The sequence below is a fragment of the Chiloscyllium punctatum genome, chromosome 2, assembly GCF_047496795.1.
Source record: "Chiloscyllium punctatum isolate Juve2018m chromosome 2, sChiPun1.3, whole genome shotgun sequence".
Lineage (NCBI taxonomy): Eukaryota > Metazoa > Chordata > Chondrichthyes > Orectolobiformes > Hemiscylliidae > Chiloscyllium > Chiloscyllium punctatum.
In genome coordinates this window covers 82,980,142-83,003,133 of record NC_092740.1, presented here as the reverse complement: position 1 = coordinate 83,003,133, position 22,992 = coordinate 82,980,142, and the positions used below count along the sequence as shown (strand labels likewise).

Below are 22,992 nucleotides of genomic sequence, written 5' to 3'. Positions count from 1 at the left end.
CCCATATTTCTCACTCACAAATAGGGAATATTAAATTCTATCAGGTTATGATCACCATTTCCAAAGGGATCTTTTTCTCTAAGGTTATGTATTAAACCTGCCTCATTATCCATTACCAGATCCATGAAAGTCTGTTCTCTGTTTGGCTGCATGACATATCCCTAATGCAATATGAACTGGTTGCTGTAGCTACCCTTTCTAATTTGCCTAACCTCATCAACATGAAGATTAAAGTCACCCATTATTATTGCTCTATTCATTTCACATGCCCCCATTACATTTTGACTTATCGCCTTTCTCACAGTGCGGCTACTGTTAGAGGGTCTGCACACTATTCCTTCCAACATCATCTTCCCTTGCTTTTGTTTTCTTTACCTCTGCCCAAATGGACTCTACATAACCTGGGTCTCAACTGTCTCTGACAACAATCCTCATTTCATTTCATAACAGTGCTACCCCACCACTTTTGCTTTCCTTCCCGTTTGTCCAAAAGATCAAATATCACTGAACATTAACTTTCCAGTTTTTAATCTCCTTGTAACTATTTCCATAATGGCTACAAGACCATATTCTTTTTACCTCAAGTTGCACTGTCAGTTCTTGTGGTCCTGTTCGCCGAACTGTGAATTTGTGTTGCAGACATTTCATCCCCTGTCTAGGTGACATCCTCAGTGCTTGGGAGCCTCCTGTGAAGCACTTGTGAGGTTTCCTCCAGCATTTGTAGTGGTTTGTATCTGCCACTTCCACTGGTTAGTTCCAGCTGTCCGCTGCAGTGGTCAGTATATTGGGTCCAGGTCGATGTGCTAATTGATCGAATCTGTGGATGAGTGCTATGCCTCTAGGAATTCCCTGGCTGTTCTGTTGGGCTTGTCCTATAATAGTAGTGTTGTCCCAGTCAAATTCATGTTGCTTATCATCTGCGTGTGTGGCTACTAAGGATAACTGGTCATGTCAATTCGTGGCTAGTTGGTGTTCATGGATACGGATCGTTAGCTGTCTTCCTGTTTGTCCTATGTAGTGTTTTGTGCAGTCATATGACACTAGACAGGGGACAAAATGTCTGCAAGACAAATTCCCAGCTCGGCGAACAGAACCACAACAACGAGCACCCGAGCTACAAATCTTCTCAAACTTTGAACTGTCAGTTCACCTATCTTATGCCAAAATGTTTCATGTGTTAAGCTTGTTCTATTATTGATTTTCCTTACACTTTTCTGGTCCAATAAGACATTTACACAATTTGTCCCTCCCTTTTCTTTTCTGCTAACAATCAGCCCAGCACTAACCTGCAATCCTGTTATCTCCTTTAAATGTTGATTTCCCATGCAAGTGAACACACTCTTCTCCAACCACTCCCCCACCCCAATACTCTGACCATAACCATCTTACTACGTGTCTGATAGGACTTCAATCAGCAGAGAGCTTTACTCCAATTCTCATTGACTCTAATTTTGTTAGGGCTCCTTTGTCCCATACTGGTCAAACACAGCCTCGATGCAAAGATCAGTCAGTCTCATGTCACCTCTGGAATTCAGATCCTTTGCCCATATCTGAACCAAGGCTGTACTGAAGTCAGAAGCTGAGTGGCCCTGGCAGAACTAAATTTGGTGTTGGTGAGCAGGTTATTAATGATCAAGTCCAAATTGATTGCATTATTGATGACACTTTCCTGTATGATGGGGAGCAGATTGACAGTGCAGTCACTAACAGAGTTGAATTTGTCTTGCTGTGAATGTATAGGACATAGCTGGGTAATTGCTCCACATTGATACATGCCACTGTTGTAGCGGTACAGGTATGGCTTGGCTTGGGCTGCAGCTAGTTCTGGAGCACATCTTCAATATTATTGTTGGAATGTTGTCAAGACTCACAGCCTTTACCTTATCTGGAGCTTTTCATTATTTTTAAAGGCAGATGTAGATGGATTCCCTTGATAAGCAGACAAGCATGCCTTCAGGATGTGTCATAACAGGTCAATAATTTCAAAAGAGAGTGGCAGAGCAACAAAGTGCCCTTTGGGCCCAAAATATTAACTGCGCTTTCTCTCCACTGATACTGCCAGACCTGCTGAAATTTTCTAGCAATCTATTTTTGTATTAATTACAAACAGTTGTTTCAGTCACTGCCCCTCTTCCACAAAGCAATGCCCCAAGAATGGCTAATGTTTTCAAAGTATCTGTATGTTTCTGCAATTCACTATCAAAGATTCTCCATCATTGAACTTCAGAATTATCCATGTCGTTACTCAGGCAGAAAAAGTGGTTACAATGAAACCAGTAGCAACTTTTTAAACAAAGTAGTTTCCTAAAACACGATGCTGAGTGAAAAATCCAAAACAAAAATGCTGGAAATCAAACAAAAGCAGAGTTAGTGCTTCAAGTCCAGTGATTCTTCAGATGTGGGAACAACACTAAGTGAGATAAATAGAACAGTCCAAAACAATTGCTACATAGAAAGTACAAGTTGCATACCTGAAATAATGAACATAAAAGGAACTAAAAAAGGAACTCAAGTACTTAATATCAACAAAGGGAAAAAAAGTCAACAAGCCTCAGGATTCCAAGAGTCTGGGTAGAGACAAGCATTAGAAATTGTAGATTTACTGGTTATGATTTTTCAAAATGCCATAATTCTAGAATTGTTCAAGCAGATTGAAAGTTAGCAATTGTGCTATCACTTTTAAAAAAGGGAGAGATGGGAAAAGTGGAAACTACAGTCCTGACATTAGTTGTCAAGAGATACTCAAAACAATGTAACAGGTGAGGTAGACAAGATTGCAATGAAGTAGACAGGCCAAGTGAGCAGATGGAGTCATGTGCATTTGACCAGGTTATTCACTTTATTAAAAAAGAACAGCTGAACAGATTTTTAAAAAAATGTGTATGGTGTCACATAGGACTGTAGAGGCTGGCTTATTATATTCATGGCAGAGATAGACTGATTTAAAAACAAAACAGTAATGGAATCAATAGTTATGGGGAAGGTAGAAAAGTTGAGTTGACTATAAGATCTCATCAAATGGCAGAGCAAATTCAATGGACTCAATGGTCTACTTCTGTTCCTGCATTTTATTGTCTTATGAAGGTTCTAAACTGTTATAGTTTGTGATGTGGAGGTGCCGGTGTTGGTTAGAAATACTGCACCAGGTTATAGTCCAACAGGTTTATTTTAAATCACTCTTTCAGAGTGCTGCTCCTTCATCAGGTGAAGTGAAGAAAAGCGCACAGACACAATTTATAGGCAAAGATCAAAAGATCACACAAATGGTGAGTGTGGAGTGTCACCAGGCTGAATAACAAGTGAAGGAATTACCTACAATCTGATTAATTGAGGCAGGGATAATTACACAAAAATTTAAAATGGTGCTAGAGATAAACCAAATGGCGGGAATAACAAAATACGAATAAAAGTTGCATGTTGCAGGTCAAACCAAAAGTAACAAGTAATCCAAAACTGCACAAACAAAAGTAAAAGTCATTCTGCTATAACAACAGTTGCTTTCCTCTGCAACTTTGCACTGTAGAAAATCATGCTATGGAAAATAGCTATAGAAAATCACGCGGTACAAGAACGCTTTAAAACATTGCTATACCCATTCAATAGAAAGTTTGCCTTATCCAAACAGCGTCCACAATTCAATCATGTTATAGGCAATTTGTGTTAATGAAACGTGTTATACCAGATAACTTGTGATCTCTCTACAGGTCATCAAGGTGATGGTGTCAAAACAGGACAGTGTCTCTTCACTTCACCTGACGAAGGAGCAGTGCTCTAAAAGCTTGCAATTTCAAATAAGCCTGTTTGGACTATAACTTGGTACTGTGCGATTTCTTGCTATAGTTCAGACAGATCTAGTATGCTCAGACAGATACTCAGCAAGCAATTAGGAAGAGAAATGGTACTTTGGTCTTCACCTTGCAGTTCAATCCCATTGTAGATAATTCTTGCTATAATTGTATAAAGCTTTGGTGAGATCACATCTGAAGCACAATGTACATTTTCAATCTTTGCTGTGTTCATTTATGGTAGGTCCATGTTTCCTTTCGATGCAAAAGGCTCTCTAGATTTGTTCCACGAATTAAGAGAGTGTTGTTCCATGATGAGAGGCTGGCTAACTTGGACCAATTACTTGGTAAGGTAGCCAAAAGGAAGTCACCCCTAATAACGGTGTCTGGAACACATGGGAGCAATCTCAAGGGTGTTGCACATCTTTGAAATTCATTATTTGAGGACTATGAATATGCGTGCTCCATTGTTAAATATACTTAAGGCTAAAATCAACAAGTTTTGGTCCATTAAGGAATTGAAGAGAATGGAGTAGGCATTAGAGTGAAGACAGAAGATCAGCCATTATGTTATTGAACAACACTGAAGGCTAAAAGCCCACAGGATCTATTTCATGTTCTTAAATGAAATAGAGGACTTCAACATCTTCTCAAAATAACACATATGCATTGTTTTATATATGACTACAAAAAAGTTTGTTCTAAAGTCTGTCTAAAGTAATATTTGTGGTATTTTAATCTAACCCAGACAGATTATCCATTGGCAAGTTGAGGGTGGTCTCAACCTAATTTTTCAGGCAGATGAAAATGAAAATGTCATTAACAATAACCCTTAAAAATCATTGCATACAAAGAGAGCATTAGCAAATACTTTTGGGAATAAAAAAGATGAAGCTAGCCAGTACCAACAAGTATCTGAACAAGATGACCAATCACCTTAACTTTATCACAAACTATAATTTCTCATATGTTTTCTCTTGTATCCAAGGATTGTTAAAGAAAATGGTTACTTGTGATCTCTGATCAGAGGTTAGGTCAAATTGGCTGATGTTGCACATCCCTGTATAAAAAAAAGGAATATTTTTCATGGTCTTGGTGGTCTAAATTGTGCACATCCCTTTCCCTAAGGATTTTGGACTAGCTATTACAACCAGCCAGTCTAAAAGCAAAATGATGAAATCTTCTCCCTACAATTCACCTACAAATGTTCCAAAGATTTACCATTGCGGTATTCTTAAAAGCTAGGAACAAAATGGCTTCCTAAAAAAGGTAGTAAAAGGCCCATTTCCATTGCCATTTATTTTGCCCAACCCCAAATCATTGGGTGTTGATACAGGTTTGCTTTCAGAAGAGAAGAGCAACAATTCTTTATTACACAATGTTTATTTTATTCACATTTGACAAGAAAACCCCAGTGGACCACTGCTACATTAAAACTTATTAAAACATTTGCATTTAGTCATACCAGGCCCCAAACACTATCTAAATAAGGGGTCAAAAGCCATAAAACAGAAAACTTACTTCATCCCCATTTTCTGCAGTATATTTTTACCAACTGGGTATAAACAATTTAAAAATCGTTAAAAAGAGTAAGTTCAGTGCTGTTCTATTTATAAATTTACAAAAAATGTTGCTACCAAAATGTTTTAACACCCCCATTTCCCTGCTGCACATATTAACTTAAATTCAATCATAAATGTAAGCTGCCCCAAAATAACTGTAGTTTCTCAACTACACAAAATTATTTTTCACTGGTTTTATCTGTAATCTTCAGAAAAGGGCATCTTTCATAGGTTTCAAAAAAAAAACCTATGATTCACATTGGTTTCAGATTTACACTAAGCTCTAGACCTTGTAATGTTCAAAAAAACAATAGTATAAAAAAAGCCCTGAACTGATGTCATGTGTACAAAAAGAAATTCACAAAATATCTAAAATACAAATTACTGAAATACAAAAATAGTTTGAATTTCTAGATATTAAGTTCAACATAGGCAGCAATGAGTTTTTGAAGATGTTATCTTGCAGGATGATCACATTACTGCACAGCTTCTGTCAGCTGCTCTTGGATCTCCCTGAAAAAGGAAACCCACTATAAGGTCAATTTGCTCATGATCAATAAAGTCAAACAGTACCATATACACTTGCGTATAGGTCAATCTCATGTACAAGTCAACCCCTAACTTTGGGCCAAAATACCTTGTATTTTCCATATATTTCACGTATAAGTCAACTCTAGTTCTTCAGTTACAGATCAACCTTTTAGTGTCAGTGTGCCTGCCCATTGCACTCCGCTCCAGCTTTCCAGTCTGCTGGCCGTACCACTCCATTCCGGGTCTTCTGCCATGCTCCGCTCCATGTCTTCAGAATTACTGGAAGAATACGACAGTACAGGGCAACCACCGTAGCTGCGGAGTCAGTTTCAGTTACCCACAGCCTGAACATGTTACAGGGAACGTTCCAGAACCAGGGACTGTAGGCTGCCGGGAAGGTAAATTTCCCATTTTATGGATAAATATTCATCCTCTTGAAAACAATACCCAGTGTATAAGTCGACCCCCTAATTTCAGATTTAAAAAAAGTCTTCAAAATTTGACACATACATGAGTATGTATGGCAATTTAATTCTGTGTTTGGAATAAAGAACCATTTCATGGCCTCAAATATCAGTACAATGCTTTGCATTAATATAGTGCCTTTACAATTCTTCATGAGAGCATAATCAGAGCAGTATTAATATCTCCTTGGGTTCCTGAACCAAAAGCTTGATCAAGGTGGTGGGTTTAAGTCTGATCCCTAGCATGGAGGGATTTTCTTATGAAGATAGACTAAACAGGTTGAGAATACTCATTGCACTTTAGTAGAATGAGGAGTGATCGCCATTGAAACATACAAGATAGCTAAGGAGATTGACATGGTAAACTCAGAGGACATTTACCCTCATAGTAGAGTCTAAGACCAGAGGGCAAAGAATAAAAGGATGCTAATTTAACTCAGATGAGAAGGGATTCCTTCACTCAGGGTTGAATTTCTTTAGAATTCCTTGCCACAGAGCACTGTGAGGGGCAGAGTCCTTGTATACACTGAAGGCTGAAACAGATACAATTCTTGATCAGTAGGGGAAATCGAGGGTTATGGGGAAAAGCAGGAAAGTGAATGCAAGAAATGTTGGATCAGCCACGATCCTGTTGAATGATGCAGCATATTTCAGGAGCCATACTGCACATTCATACTCCTATTTCTTACTAATTTAAAGAATAACTCCAGAAATTACAGACTACAGTTTGGTTAGATAGAGTAGGAACGGATGAAGGGTTTAAATCTGTGCTGGCTGATTAAAGAATCAGAAGCAACCTAAAAGAAAATAAATGGTGCATTCCAAATCTGGAATCCAAGACCTAATTTAACACAAACCAATTCAATAGTAGCATTCAAAAGGAAATTAGATAAGTACTTGTGGAAAAAATACAGGAATATGGCAAGAGACTCGGACTGGTGGGACCGATTGGATTTTTCTTTGAAAGCAGCATCACTGACTCAACTGGATGATCACCTTCTGTTTTACACTATTCCATAATGTTATGAATTAAAGCACTTGCTGATTTATAAACCAAGTGTGGAACTTATAAAAAAGTACAAATAGATTGCATATATAACATACATAAAATATTCCAGTAGCTGACGTAGAGAGAGTTTTCTTCGTTATATGTGTTTTGCCATGAATACACATATTCCAGAATTATTATTCAAGTAAAAAAAACATTTATATTATATTCACGATCTACAGCAGAACTGAAATATTATATTAACTACTTCTCTTTTGCAAGCATCAACTGACCAAAATAAAGAAAAGGTTTTAGAAAATTCAGAGAAAAGCTGACATTTTACTCCACTTGCAGAATCCTTGTTTGCCTCTTATTTTAATCTTGAAATGCAAGCTGTGTGAGAAGTGAAAGCACACAAGTTCCCACGAACATCAACCCACAACCAAGTCTCCCAGTGTATTTCACTGTGTGCTATGCAAACTTTTACTGTTAGACAGAAATGTACCTGCTGATGGAAGAGATCTTCATCTCTAATCTCAACTTCCTCCTCCTCCTCTTCCTCTGGTACAGTGGTTGTGAAGATGGTACTTCTATCAGCCACCTCCTACATAGGGTGAGAAATCAGTTTCTTAAGCAGCAAGACCTCAAACTAGTGAATTGCACTAAAAACACAATTCTAGATGGAGTTTCTTATCATCCCCCCTCCCCAAAAGTTCATTTTAAATCTTAACTACCTGAGAATTTCAAACAAAATAGCCCAGAACATTCATCTCCTATTCCTTAATATTTCTAGCTGTTACTTCTAGTACTAGGCTTTAGTCAGCATATAATTAATTAGAAGGAAATCTTCATAAAAGTATAGTTATTTTAGCCTCTCTAGTCATGTAAATATGTACCAGCACTTCTCAAAACAGGCTGTAAACATTATTCAGAGACATGGAGGACTGTAGATGCTAGAAAAACAACACAGCAGGTTAAGCAGCAGAGTCGTCGTCAACCCAACCTGTGGGAAGCAAGGGCAAAGAATGCACTCTGGGTGGAGGGACTTCAATGTCTATCCCAAGTTGCTTACTGCACCATTACTGACCAAGCTCTAAAAAGGACAGAGTTACTAGACTGGGACAGGTGAAGAGGGAATCAGAAAGGAAACAAGTATGAGCTCATCCTCACCATGATAGCCATCACAGAGGACTGCATGGTGGTCACTCCTATCTATTACAGCCAGGAATAGTCAGTAAATAGTGGAAACAAAGTCCCATCTTCACATGTAGGGAACTGACTAACATGTGCAGCTCTACCCAAGCCATTAAAATGAGACTGATGTAGCAACTCAAAACTGACATCCATGAGGCACAGCAGAATTAAACCAAAACTTGTAATCTCATGGGCTGACATATCCCACTCTCCAATTGCCATGAGGCCTGGAGCTCAACACTGGTTCAATCAATACAGGATAGTATGCCAGGCACGCCTAAAAATGAGGTGCTAACCTCAATGTCACAAGACTACCTGCATGCCAGACAACAGAAACAGTAAGCAACAGATAGAGCTAAGGGATTCCACGTACTGAGTGGATCATTTATCACAGCCTCTTTCCAGCATCACAGATGCCAATTTTCAATCCATATGACTCATTACAAATGATAATCAAGAAATGGCTGAAGGTACTGGATCCTGTAAAGGCTAACTATATTCCTTTAGTAGTACTTAAGTTTTGACTCCAGAACTAGCCACTTCCCTAACCAATCTATTCTAGTACAGCTACAACACCAGCATTATTTCACAACATGGAAAGCTTCCAGTATCTGTCCTTTTGAAAAAAAGGAATTTGTTCACAGGACTTGAGCATCACTGGCAAGACGAAACATTTGTCTGTCCCTAGTTGCCCTTGACAAGGTGGTGGTCAGCTACCTTCTTGAGCTGCTGCAGTCCACAACAAAGAAAAGAAAAGACAGATCCAACCCATCCAACTGCTGGATGGACTTGTTAACAATAGTCAAGAGGAGCTTGCTCACTAAAGCACTGTTTTGTTTGAGACCAATCAGCTCCTGAATCATTACAGCCAAACATGAATGAAACAGCTTAATGCCAGAGCTGAGGTGAGTGACTGCCCTTGGCATCAATGCAACATTTGACAGTGTACAGCATCAAGGAGCCCGAGCAAACTGAGTGAATGGAAAAGGGGAGAAAAACTCCCCTGCTGGTTGAAGTCATATAAAACCAATGACTTATTTTTTTTTAGATTAGATTACTTAGTGTGGAAACAGGCCCTTCGGCCCAACAAGTCCACACTGCCCCGCCGAAGCGCAACCCACCCATACCCCTGCATCTACCCCTTACCTACACTACAGGCAATTTAGCATGGCCAATTCACCTGACCTGCACATCTTTGGACTGTGGGAGGAAACCGGAGCACCCGGAGGAAACCCACGCAGACACGGGGAGAACGTGCAAACTCCACACAGTCAGTCGCCTGAGTCGGGAATTGAACCCAGGTCTCTGGCGCTGTGAGGCAGCAGTGCTAACCACTGTGCCACCATGCCGCCCAAAGGTCAGTCATCTCCATTCCAAGGCATCCTTTCTCTTCAGTTCTTCAGGGTGGCATTCTAGCCCCAACATCTTCAAGCTGCTTCAATGACTTCCTTCCATAACGTAGGAAACAGGGATGTTCACTGGTGATCGTACAAGGTTTAGCACCATTCATGACTGTTCAGACACCGAAGCAGTGCACTTCCAAATGCAGCAAAACCTGGACAATACTCAGGCTTGAGGTGATTAAGTGGCAAGTAACATTTGCCAGTGCCAGGCAATATCCATACTAATGTTCAAGGGCACTGCCATTGTTCAATATCCTACTATCTTCCTTCTTTAGTGACCAGAAATTGAATTGGACTAACCACAGAAATACCGTAGGTACAAGTGTAGGCCAAAGAATAGGAACTTTGCAGTAACTTATCTCTTGGAAACTGGTTCACCATCTCTACAAGTCAAGTCAGGAGCGTAACAGAATACTCACCTACACTGGTACATCTCAGCAATCAAAACGTTCAATACCATCTGGAATAAAGCAGCCTGCTTTATTGACACTCCATCCAATACCAACGTTTATTCCTTTCACCACTGACAATGGCAGTAGTATACACCAAGCAGCAGGGCAGTAGCTCAAGGCTCCACAGAGAGCATCTTCAAACCTGCAGCTTCTACCATATCAGTGCTCTAGAGACAAAATCTTAGAACTCCTTTCCTAAGAGCACCGAAAAAAAAGAGTGTACTTGCCACCCAAACACTGCAGTAGTTCAAGGCAGCATCTCACCAACTCCTTCTACAGAACATTTGACAGTCAACATCAATGAGAATCACAAAGAAAACTTGGCTGGTTGGGAGTCACACCCAACCAAATACTTCCACATCTCAAACTAATATTACTGACTGGATGTAACAAACAGCTTTCCCATCAGGTAAAAGAAGCATTACCTCTCCCTGAGAATTCTTGAGGACCACTTTCACATCTGCTCCAGTGCCCCAAGCATTCTGGTTCTTCCAGATTAGGTTGGCAGGAGGAGCTGATATCACACCAGCATCAGCAGCCCAGATCTGCAGTAACAAGATTATTGAACAAGAAATATTTACATCAGCATAATATATTGCAGCTACTAAACTTTACGTAAGCCTTAAAAATAGGACAACATCAAGGCAGACACATCTATGGTGAAGTCTTTATATGATAACTTGAGTTTATGCAATTCCATAAATCAACTAATATTTTGGTGAACTATTTACTGTATAGTCTGTGACAGGCACAGAGTGTAGAAATTTTAGACTTCAAATCCAGCTGCTGCATGTTACTGAAGCTAAAAGCACAAATATACATTCAAATCTTCACATCTCAGGTTTGACACTTATGTTGATACTTGGTGTGTAGGGAGTGAAGCTGCTGCTTAAGTTCCTAATCGTAATGGGCAATAACCTTTTGGGTACAATGTGAAGTTAATCAGGAGTGGTTTATTGTGTCCCTTCTAAGAAACTTTACACTAGTCAACCTAGCGATACTTACTTATTGGTAACTTACCAAACTGATCACTGATTTCCTTCAAATGAGTATTGGGGGTGGAGGGGCAAGAATCTCTTGGGTCAAGCTATTTACAAGAGACCCTGCTGGAAGGTGAAAAGAAAGCAACTATTGTGGCAGACGCCATAATCAACAACTGATGCAGATATTTGAAAGGAAACGAAAGTGATTCACACTTGGCTACATACAACTAAACTAATGTAATAAGGCAAGATGAAGTAGTAAAATTCATCAATTTGGAAAATTTGGACGGAGTGGCTGGGGATGGGGTGGGGGCTCACATTTGCTCATACCCTCCTTACTCTCAGTTTCATGAAAGCACATCTCTGGGGAAAAAAAAAGCAAGTATACTTTAGACAAAAGAAAATTGCTTATCACCATGTATTTGACGAAAGGGGGAATTTAGAGAAACACATTTTTGCATTAGGAACATTGATACCAGTTAATATCAAACCTCCTATTTACAGAAACTCAGTTTAAGAACTGAAAATCCAATTTTATATTGCAGAGGACACACACACACACACACACACACACAGACTGCTTTCCTAAGCCAACACTACAAAACAAATATCAGCGTTCAACTCACACAGACAACAGGTACTCCAGGAGCAAAAAGCAGACCAACCATTTGAGCAAGGGTGACAGGAAAGTAAATATTAGGATCAATGATCCAGACTGATTTTTCTAGCTGAAATAAACTAAAGCTGACCAACAATGCCATTCTTCCCTCCCCACCATAACCACTGATAATAATGAGTTAACTTTCAGATCTGATGCTAAACTTTGCATTTTCCTGGGTCTTTATGAAGCAGTAGCTCATTAAATAAGAAGTGTTTGAACTTACAGTTGTAGTCTGCCCAGCTTTCAACACATACTTTGGAGTAAATTTGTAAGAGACAGATGCATCACCAATCTTTCTTGTCAACTCCCAGCCACCCATTGGTTGATCCTGTTCAAATGTTTGAGGAAATAGAAAAAAAATATATAATCAGTATATATAAATCTTGGATCATCTGATGCATCCTATATTTAATTTCTTCCTCCATTCCTACCTGTTCTGAATTATTCTTTAGTCGGATAAATTTACCATCTACATCCACTTCCTCAATGGCAACATTCCCTGTGGCAGAAGCAAGATGAGAGATACTGAGGCTACTACTGGCCTCAGATTCCTCGACATCGACACGCTTTCTCTTTCCACGAGCTGTGCGGACACTGCGACTAGATGTTGCACGGGAAACAGTCACACGGGAAGATGGACTTGGTGACAACTTCAATCTGAAAAAAGGTTAAGGAAACCCAAAAAAAGTGTCAAGTACTACAATAAACAAAAAGGACAAGTTTCTACAGGATGCAAAGGAAAAAGTGGTCGGGTGGCACTTTTAATTAAGGATGATATTAGTACAGGAGAGAGAAATTACCTTATTTCAGAAGAATGCCATGTAGAAATAGAAAAAGGTTTAGACAAAGTGGAATAGTTTACAGACTCTTCACAGGAATTAATCAGTAAAACAAAAGAAAATTTATGGGTGTCGTAGAGAAAAGGAGATACAGTATTCATGGGGACTTTATTCTTTGTACAGATTGGATGAATCAGATTGGTAATGATAGTCTGAATAGGATGAAGAGCATATTTAGGACAATTAGTGCAGTACCAAATAGAAAGCAGGCTATTTAGACCCAGTAATTGCGCAGTGAGACGGGTTTAGTTCATGATCTCATAGTAAAGGAAGTTTTAGCCAGTGATGTTGACATCATGATGAATTTTATATTCAGTCCGAGGGTGAGAATTGTGGATCTAAAACTAGCATTTTACAATTAAATAAATGGCATTTACAGGATACGATGACAGACTTGTTCAAAGTGAACTTTGAAAATAGATTATAAAAAGTTGAACAGTAGAGATGCAGTGTTTGTAATGGTGGGGAACACAGGAGAGAGAGGAAGGAAGGAAACTTCATTATATTCTGCAAAGACATGTGCCAAGGAGAAAAAGTTTTCATGAGAAGGACACATCATTTGCTGAGCTAATATAATATTTTAAGTAAAAACGCACCACACATGCTCATGGTGTGTCAAGAATTGCTAAAGAATAAATGCAAAGGCAATTAAATTAAGTAAAAAAAAAGAGACAGACAGACAGACCAAAAACAAAACAGTCAGCAAGAGTTTCTGCAAGTATTTACAAAAGGAAACGTAACTAAAATAAGCATTGATCCCTTAAAAAGGGCAAGACTGGCAAATAAGAAACATGGAAATGGTGGAAGCATCAATTAGGTTTTCTATGCTTAGCCTCAAGGTAGCAGACAAAAAAAATTCCAAAGCTAAAAAAGGGAGGAACATAAAAAAAAAAGTCAACTCGGGATAAAGAGTGCCCGGAAAACTAGTGGAATCAAAAGCTGATAAGTCTCCTGTCCCATGGACCCTAAGACCATCAGATGTAGGAGTGGAAGGAAGGCCATTCGGCCCAACGAATCCACTCCGCCATTCAATCATGGCTGATGGGCATTTCAACTCCACTTACCCGCATTCTCCCTATAGCCCTTAATTCCTTGGGTCATCAAGAATTTATCAATCTCTGCCTTGAAGACATTTAGTGTCCCGGCCTCCACTGCACTCTGCGGCAATGAATTCCACAGGCCACCACTCTCTGGCTGAAGAATCGGGAAAAACGTAGCCCAAAGAAACCTGGAAGCTACATCATTTTCAAATGCCATGAAATTGCAAAGCAACCGGTCATTTGACTCAATAAAAGATGTGCTATGAGACAGTGGCTAATCTGTTTGGTCTGTAGGTACTGGGTAATGGTCAAACCACTGCAAGTAAATTGGATATGGAATACTTTGGAACATCCGAGGTGTTTAATGAGATGTTTTTCTTCTGTGTACAGCTAAGCATGACCTGGCCATGGATGCATCTTTTCCATGTTAATATTTAAACTTTGTAGATAACACAAACGAAACAAAAATAGTAGCCAACAATCATTTCTGATGACATTCATTCCAGAATCTCAAAACGAAATAGGAGAGATACGAAATACATTGGTTGTGACCTTCCTGAATTCACTAAAGGTGCCAGCAGTTGTCAAATAAAGATAATACATCCATTCAAGAAAGGGGGAAGAACCAAATAAACATTATTTAAATGCAGAGAGACTAAAATTTTGCTAGCAGAAATTGGTGTTCTGACATAAATCTCAAATATGTTGGACATTGGAAGAGTCAGGTTTAGCAGAAACAAAAATTGTACATAAAATGTTAAAAATGATTTCCTCAGAGCTTCCATGGAAGTTAAACTTCAATGGATGATGCTATAAAGTTCATCAGTTCTAGAATTACCTCTCTTCTTCACCCTCTAACAGTTTCCTGTATGCATTGATTTCCATATCCAATGCCAGCTTAACATCCAAAAGATCTTCATATTCATTTAGCTGTTGCTGCATCTGCGCTCTCATCTCAGCCATTTCTTTCTCCTTTTCAGTCAGCATCCTGCGATTTCCATCTCTCTCTTTTTCCAGAGCATCTTCTAACTCCTGAACTTTTTCTTGCCAAGCTCTAGCCTATGGAAAGGAAGTGGGATGAGATTAGAATAATTAAAAGTACTGAGACTTACCAATTGTATTTTAAATGGAATAAATAAAAGCTTGCTTACATCTTTTTGCATGTTGAACAACTGAGTGCTGAGGCTCTCTATCCTCATTACATTTTCTTTCAGCTCCTCTTCAGCTGCCTTGGCTGACCTAGTGTTCATCTCTGAGGCAAGCCTTGCATTCTCAAGCTGAAAGAGACATTCAGGAAATTTCATAATCTGGATTTCCTCAAAAAAATGCTTCATCATTGAGTCACTTAACTATGCTGTCAATTTCCTTTCAATTTTAATATCACAACTAATGACACAGAAATGCAATTTTTAATGTTAAAGTTTTAGAAAAGAGTCACTATCAATCTGAAGGGCAATAAGGATATTAAATTGATGAGAATTCATTGAAGAGCACTACTTGTACATTTTAAAAAAGTAGAGATTTAGCAGCGAGGCAACAGCTAATATTCACTTCCATTAAAAACAACAGGTGACTAGTACTTGTAGTTCATAGAATCTCATTACTGAAGAGGCCCTTTGGCCCTTTTTCACAAGGCAATTAAAAGAGTGTGCTGTGGTGGCTATCACAAAAATGTTCCCCACTGTCACCTCAAACACCTGTCTGGTTTAATTCCCTAAAATGTGACCCACTGTGCTGCCCTTTGTATGACCATCTATGTGTTGTTATAAAAAAAAGCTCTCCTGTATGTTATTCAAGAAATTTATCCCCTCAACTCTTTTGAGAATGATTATCCCCATTAATACTGGAGGACAGGAAATCCCCTAATATGAAAAAAAGTTAACTTATCAAAATAACACACCTCAGTGAATGGTCTACATAACTGCTCCCTCTCTCTCTCTTCCCCCCCCCCCCACCAAACTGTTGCAGGGCCTAAAATACACTAAAGGTGCAACTGCCTCTTTTACTCCTTATGTCTCCTCCCAAAGTCTCAATTGACAACCCTTCCAAGATATCATCCCTCCTTCCTACAGTAACTGACTAATGAATCATGCGACACTGCCATAAATTTGCACTTTCTAGATCTTGCCTGAAGACCCTACACCCCAGAATGTTAAGTTACCAGTCTGGTCTTCCCCTTTACCACAATGATAGCAACATTACATTTCCATGTCAATCTATATCCTTAACTCATCTGTCTTACTATAATGGCTTTGAAGTAGAAGCCATCAATCTTCACCTTCACCCCGTTGAAAGACAACATCGCTGAATTCACTCGGCTTTTGTTAGTTTTAGATATGCTACATCGCAACTGCGCTGTCTTATAGTATCCCCTGCCCCTGATGAATTAGTTTAAACTCCTCCAAACAGCATTAGCAAAACCTGCCAGATAGATTTTCGTCCCATTCTGGTTCAGGTGCCGAGTGCCCCACTTGTAGAAGACCCATCCTCACCAGAAACAGTTCCAGTGATTCAAGAATCTAACACCCTCTTTCCTGCACCAGCACTTGAGCCACACATTCATCTGCTTTATTTTACTTTGGTGTTCTTCAGAATTCCTTCAAATGTAAAGCATCGTTCTGATTGAATCGAAAACAGAAATTGCTAGAGAAACTCCGGTTTGGCAGCATCTGTGCAGAGAAAGCAGAGTCAATGTTTCGAGTCCAGCGACTCTTCATCAGAGCACTGCTCAATTATTCTGCTAGATCATACTCTCATTACTGTCAATGACAAGTGCTGTGAATCCAATCACATATTGCTCCTCACTGCCAATTAAGTAGTTAATGGCACATGAAGAAAACAGTATTGTTCAGTTACATCTATCATTTGTTTCCTGACATAATTGTATAGAAGATACGAGAATCTATTGTTAGGAAAGTGGCAACAACACATTAGCAGAATCACTGACTAAAATCAAAAACACGTAGTGGGGTAGCATGGTGGCACAGTGGTTAGCACTGCTGCCTCTCAGCACCAGAGACCCGGGTTCAACTCCACACAACTGTGTGGAGTTTGTACATTCTCCCTGTGTCTACATGGGTTTCCTCCAGGTGCTCCGGTTTCCTCCCACAATCCAAAGATGTTCAGGTTAGGTGAATTGGCCATGCTAAATTGCCTGTAGTGTTAGGCAAGGGGTAAACGTAGGGGTATGGGTGGGTTGCACTTCGGCGGGTCAGTGTGGACTTGTTGGGCCGAAGGGCCTGTTTCCACACTAAGAAATCTAAATCTAATCTAGTCATTGACAATCAGGGTTTGTGAATAATAGGACAGGTAAAAGGGGGAAACTAATAAATGTAGTGTATTTCATTTAAAAAAAGTCCTCCCAATTTTAAGATGGACTAAAACATCAAGATAATGACAGGCAAGTTATCAAGCAAAATTAGAAATCTAGCAAAATTAGGATAAGTGTCAGAAACTTGGTTACAGAGACTGAGGAACATCCAAATGAAGGACAGTGAGTTAGGAGAAGAGTCTCTCTACAGTTGAAGCTAACACTGTTAATGGTGGGTACAAAGCAGTCAAAATTGGAAGCCATGTAGGGATTTGAATAGATTGCAGAAGACAGATTTCCAGATACAACTCCATGGAAGGATGTAAAAACCAACAGTGAGAATGTTAGCAGGCATCACTAGACTAGGCACAGTAGCATTGGTAATAGCTGAATGGGATTTGGTGCAGATTTGAGTATGTTGAAAAATGTTCTGGATAACCTCCCTTTTACCGAGAATACAAATTGGAGGCCAACCAGGACAGCACAGCAATGAAAGAGTCTAGCGAGTAAAGAAAGGCATGATGACTATATACTTTAGAGCAGTTAAATGCAACAGGGGTTGTGATGAACGACACTACAAAGATAGAAGTAGTCAGTATTTAACATTTCCAATTCAATCTGTTCAGTGGTTATTTACACATCTTTGAAGCAGGTGGAACTTGAAACCAGGTCTTTTGGCTCAGAGGTAGGAACACTACCACTGCACCACAAGAGCCTAGTCTTTAATTACTGCAGTTATAATGCATTGTTAAAGTGAGATTACAGTAACTACAATAATCAAACAACTGATTCTGTACACCACTTAGCTACAAAACTAAACACAAAGTAATTTCTTATTTTTTTAAAAGTCACTCTCAGGGAAAATGGCAGCTTAGTGATAATGTCATTGAACTAATAATCCAGAAGATAAAGCTCTGAGGGGATTATAGGTTAGAATTCCATGATGGCACTAGTAAACTCGATGGATAAATATGGAGCATCATGTTAGTCTCATAACAACGATCATGATAACCATTGTTAATTGTTGTTAAAAACTCATCCAAATGCCTTTTTAGGGAAGGAAATAGGTCATTTCAGCCTGATGCATTGCTCCAGACTGATATGGTTGATATTTAACTTCCTATGCAATAGTCTAGCAAGCGTAGTGAAATGACAAATAGGGAGTGGCAACAAATGCTGGTCTTGCCAACAATGCCTACTTTCCATGAAGAATAAAACTAAATCTTCTAAAAACTAGAGCAAGACCAAAAACAAAACAACTGAAAGAAAGAGTCAAATATTTCCAGTGTCAGAAGAGATTTTGTTCACAGTGAATTTGAAATTATAGATGTAACCATTTGCTGGAATGTAATTGTTAAGAACCAGCACCATCTACTTGTCGGTTACCACATACAGGTGAACACTCAACGTTCAGTAAACTGTTCTCAAAGTTATTGGTTGCTATGGAGCAAAATGTCAAAATTGGTTTTTGCTCAGATGTATGTATTTTTGAGGGCAAAATCAGGACCATTCTCTAATTTTGGAAGTGTAGAAAATGTAGTTAAAATAGATGGATTATAACAGAAAAAATAAACTGAAGGATATTTACTGCAAATAATAAAATCTCAAGAGCAACCAATGAATGTAGGTATTACAGATAATGACAGTTTGAAAATGCAGGTTAAAAAGACTGAGAAAAGAGCAAATCATTTTGCTGTTTGATACATAAAGATGGAGTTTACACACACATCTGAGTATTCTGCAGATAGATGTAGGCAGGCCATCGTATAAAGATTGTAACAGCATACAGCACAATAAATATGGACCAGGGCTGAAGGGAAGGATATATTTATTTCATCACTTAAAAAAGTTGGCTGAATTGAAATATCTGAGGACTTAAAAAAGGCACCACAAAATTATGCCAACCTACACAGTAAATTTTCCTTTATTTTGATATAGTGGATCACTCTTCCCTGTACACTCCATCACAGAAATTGGATAAATAAGGTTGGTACCTTATCGTGGAAATTTTTCTCTAGTTCTTCTTTATAGATTTTCACTTGCTGATCATGTTGTTCTCTCAATTCCTGGAGAGCTTTGGCCAGCTTGTGCTCATATTCAACCAAACGACCTGTATCCACTTCCACCAGGCGAGTCTCATGTCTCTTTCTGGTTTCTTTGATTTCCTGGAGTCAAAGAAAAGAGATGAATTCATACAGCATAGTGACACCAAACAAATACCAATGCTCACATCTCAGTAAGAAAACAGCAGATGGAATCTGAAAGGATGTTGCCCAGAATATGAATTCACTAGACCAAACTTGCTTTGGGAAAAGTACTTGCATGGAAAGCTACAGCATCAAGACTAGCTGAATAAACTGAGCATACATTGAAATTACAAACAAATCTGAAGTATCTACAAGGGATATCTGGTCGGCATGGATGGGTTGTACCGAAGGGTCTGTTTCCATGCTGCACATCTCTATGACTCTAAGAACGATCGATTAAAATTGCTTCAGTTTCATAAGCTCACCATTTTTGGATCTGATGGTTTTGCCTGTAGGTTTTGCCTGATGATTACAGAGGCTGAATTCTGACAGCAAACAAATTAGGAACAGGAGAGGGGGGTTATCTAGCACTTCAAGCTGCACCACCATTCTGATTATTAAGATCTTATTAGGCTCATCCTGAAATAAAAACATGCATTTCAAGGGATTCCAATAGTGAATGCTGTCCCTCTCTCTAAATTGTTTACTTGAAAAAGGGTACTATTGTTGGACATACTATTTGCAAAGGACAAGCCCCTGCATGTGAAAGTGGGTAGATTCAAACACAAGTGAGCCACCCTACAAGCCCAACTAATTAATTTTCAATTGCTCATACAATTCTTATGCTAAGAATACACAAGGACCATCATATAGGAATTACAGAAATTGCTGAAAAAGCTCAGTGTCGCAAACCAGTTGTTGCAGAAGGCAGAGAGGGGTGGGATGGGGAAGATGTTCTTGGTGGTGGGGGTCGAATTGGAGAATGGTACATTGGATGCAGAGATTAGTGTGGTGGTATGTGAGAACAAGGGGGACTCTATCATTGTGTTGTGGGGGGGCTTTAGAGCAGTGGAATGGGGAACGTAGGTGGTGCAGTAGATGGCTCTCTGGACAACAGAGGGATACCAAATCAAGACAATCTTAAGAGACTTAAGCAGTGACTCAGCAGAGACAGCTTGCAAAGTAAAATGGAAAGAGGACAAATCACAGAAAATTAACCTGCGCCGTAAGTCAGCACTTGTGGACAAATGCTGTATTCCTAGATTTTACCAGGTATAGTCACGGGATAGAGGGGAAAAACCATCAAACTATTGTACGCCTGCACTGATTCCCAGCCTTCCCACTTCTTTCACCCATGTACCTAACCACATCATCTATCCTCCTCGGAATGACTCTTCCTCTCCAGAATGCCTTTACACATTTGCATGATCTTCTCATTTTAACCTGTAAATTGCAGACTGCAAAAGATTTGCTTAAATGGCAGACTCGTTAAAATTATAATGAAATTCTCTTGTAGAGCACAGTATTAGATCGTTATGGCTTTCCTGTTTAACCTAAATTCAATTACAGAGGAATATCGATTATCTGAACAAGGATGGACCCTATTTCATTCGGTTAATTGATTCAACACCTCTTCTCTGGGACTCTGCATTTCCTGAAGTTTCCTTTTTACTCACTCTGCCTCAGGGTTGGTTTCTGAACAGACAACACATGTGCAAGGGCCCTGCAGCATTGCTGACACGTCCCGCCTCCTCCAACCCCTCCTCTTTCCCTCTCTCCTACCCACCCCCACCACCAGTTCAATACGATTGATGCAGCGAGCACTAAGTCCACTCCCCATTCAGGAGACTGCACAGCAGCACACTGTGTGCGAGCCCCGCTCCCGTCTGCCCCCGGCCCCCCAAGTCCAACTCCCCCAAACCCAATCCAACCTGGTCCCCCATCCACCCACAACCACACCCCCAACCTGAATAATCCAAATAAACAATTAACCAAACGAAATAGTGCCTGTTCATCTCGTTCAGATAGAGGATCCCCTGTAGACTTGTGTCAGGATGGCAGAGGTGAACTCAAATGTAGCAGCAGAGACAGTATTTTACTGTAAGGTATTCTAGGTCCAAGGGTGCAATGGCTTGTCAGGGTGGCTACATCAGAGCACCAGGTGGTGTTGACTGGGAAGCATACCCTATCACTCTTCGCCTTGCCAGAGGTTGCCATGCATTCCATGCAGTGTATGGAGAAGCTGTTAGCTTGTAGGGCAGAGTTGGGAATGGCAGAGGTGAGGTAAGTCTCCGTGAAGCAGAGCACACAACAGCCTCTATAAATCGGGGAGACCAAACAAATTTAGGGAACAGCTCGCTAAGCACCTCAGCTGGGCCCGCACAGACCTCGCAGTCACCACCTATTTAATTCCCTTTTCCACTCCCTTTCTGACAGGACCATCCTTGGCCTCCTCCATAGTCACAACGAACCAAACCGTAAATCAGAGGACCACCTCATCTTCTGCCTGGGAGACTCAATATTCAGTTCTTTAGTGTCAAATAACCTGCCTTTCCCATCCCTCCAGTCCCTTCCACTCCTCCCCAGCCACATACTGGATTCATTCCTCCCACTGACCAACCAGGTTGTACCCTCTACCTGTCTTCACCTGCCCCCATTTCACCACCCTGCTCCTGCCACCTCCTTTATCTGCAGCTCCCCTCAACACCAACCCCCAGTCCTGAAGAAGGGTCAGACCCAAAATGTTGAATTTTCCACCTCTTGATGTTGCCTGGCTTGCTGTTTTCTTCCAACCTCCTGCCTGTCCAGTACTGGTGACACTACCAGATAATCAACCACTAGAATGAAGGCTAGATTGACAGATTTATTAATTTCTTTTGATAATTAATATGGTTGTTAGTCACCAAAATATATCCACATGACATTGCACATATATTCATCAACAATGTATTAATAAACTGCCATTCCAAAGAAAACAATAGACATATTATTTGGAAATCTTAACACAGACATTACTAGATTTCTACCTGCTCCTCAGCACTTAGAAATAAAAGTCAAGAGAAATTACACACCTATCTCAATTCTGTGTTTCTACTTAATGGACTCCTTCCTTCTGGTTTTTCTCCCAGATTGTGGAGACAATTTGATTATTCCTCTCAGAGTCCACTCTCATGAACGCAAACCAAAGACAGCCTAAACTTTCTCAGGTACGATAACTGGCAGAATTCTATCCAAACTCCCCAACTAGAAGCTTCACAAACAAGACACTTCTATTGAGTTAAACACCAAAATAAAACAAGAATAGAGGATGCTGGGAATCTGAAACAAAAAACAGAAACTCAGCAGGACTGAGGAAGAGAGTTAAAGTTTTGAGTCCAGTGACCCTCCCTTCAGAGCCTTCAATTCTGTTGAGTTAACGGCTTCCTTGAACTACAAACTGTAAAACTTGCTTCGGAATTTCTCATGCTCTCTGAACTGAACAGAAAAAAAAATCTTGCTGAACTGAAACAAAGTTTTGGCCTCAGAGGTCTTCATTCTGTCAAACCCAGCAGTAGAAGTGTCTTTCTATTAACACCAGAGATCTGGGGGCACATGCTTTCTGAGCAATGCTGGATTTAGGTCACGGCTCCACAACAGCTTGCTAATCTTTCGAAAATAAAGAGAACAACCACAGCTGTAACTTCATTGATCTGCCTCACTTTGTAAAACAAGACAACTTGTAAAAAATATTCTATTTTGGGCAGCACAATGGTG

General features: G+C 39.8%; 1 protein-coding gene across 2 annotated transcripts in view; it reads right to left on the bottom strand.

Moving 5' to 3' along the window:
* Positions 1-5,149: 5,149 nt before the first annotated feature.
* Positions 5,150-22,992, bottom strand: part of lmnb1 (lamin B1) — a 54,127-nt gene continuing 36,284 nt past the window's right edge. For both annotated transcript variants that reach the window (XM_072584729.1, XM_072584739.1), the window contains exons 4-11: positions 19,207-19,377; positions 15,054-15,179; positions 14,741-14,961; positions 12,455-12,680; positions 12,247-12,351; positions 10,805-10,924; positions 7,836-7,934; positions 5,150-5,860 (exon numbers count right to left, since the gene is read on the bottom strand). In XM_072584729.1, the coding sequence (XP_072440830.1) occupies positions 5,819-5,860; positions 7,836-7,934; positions 10,805-10,924; positions 12,247-12,351; positions 12,455-12,680; positions 14,741-14,961; positions 15,054-15,179; positions 19,207-19,377 (1,110 nt within the window). In that variant the 3' untranslated portion in view covers positions 5,150-5,818. The remainder of the gene's footprint in view (positions 5,861-7,835; positions 7,935-10,804; positions 10,925-12,246; positions 12,352-12,454; positions 12,681-14,740; positions 14,962-15,053; positions 15,180-19,206; positions 19,378-22,992) is intronic.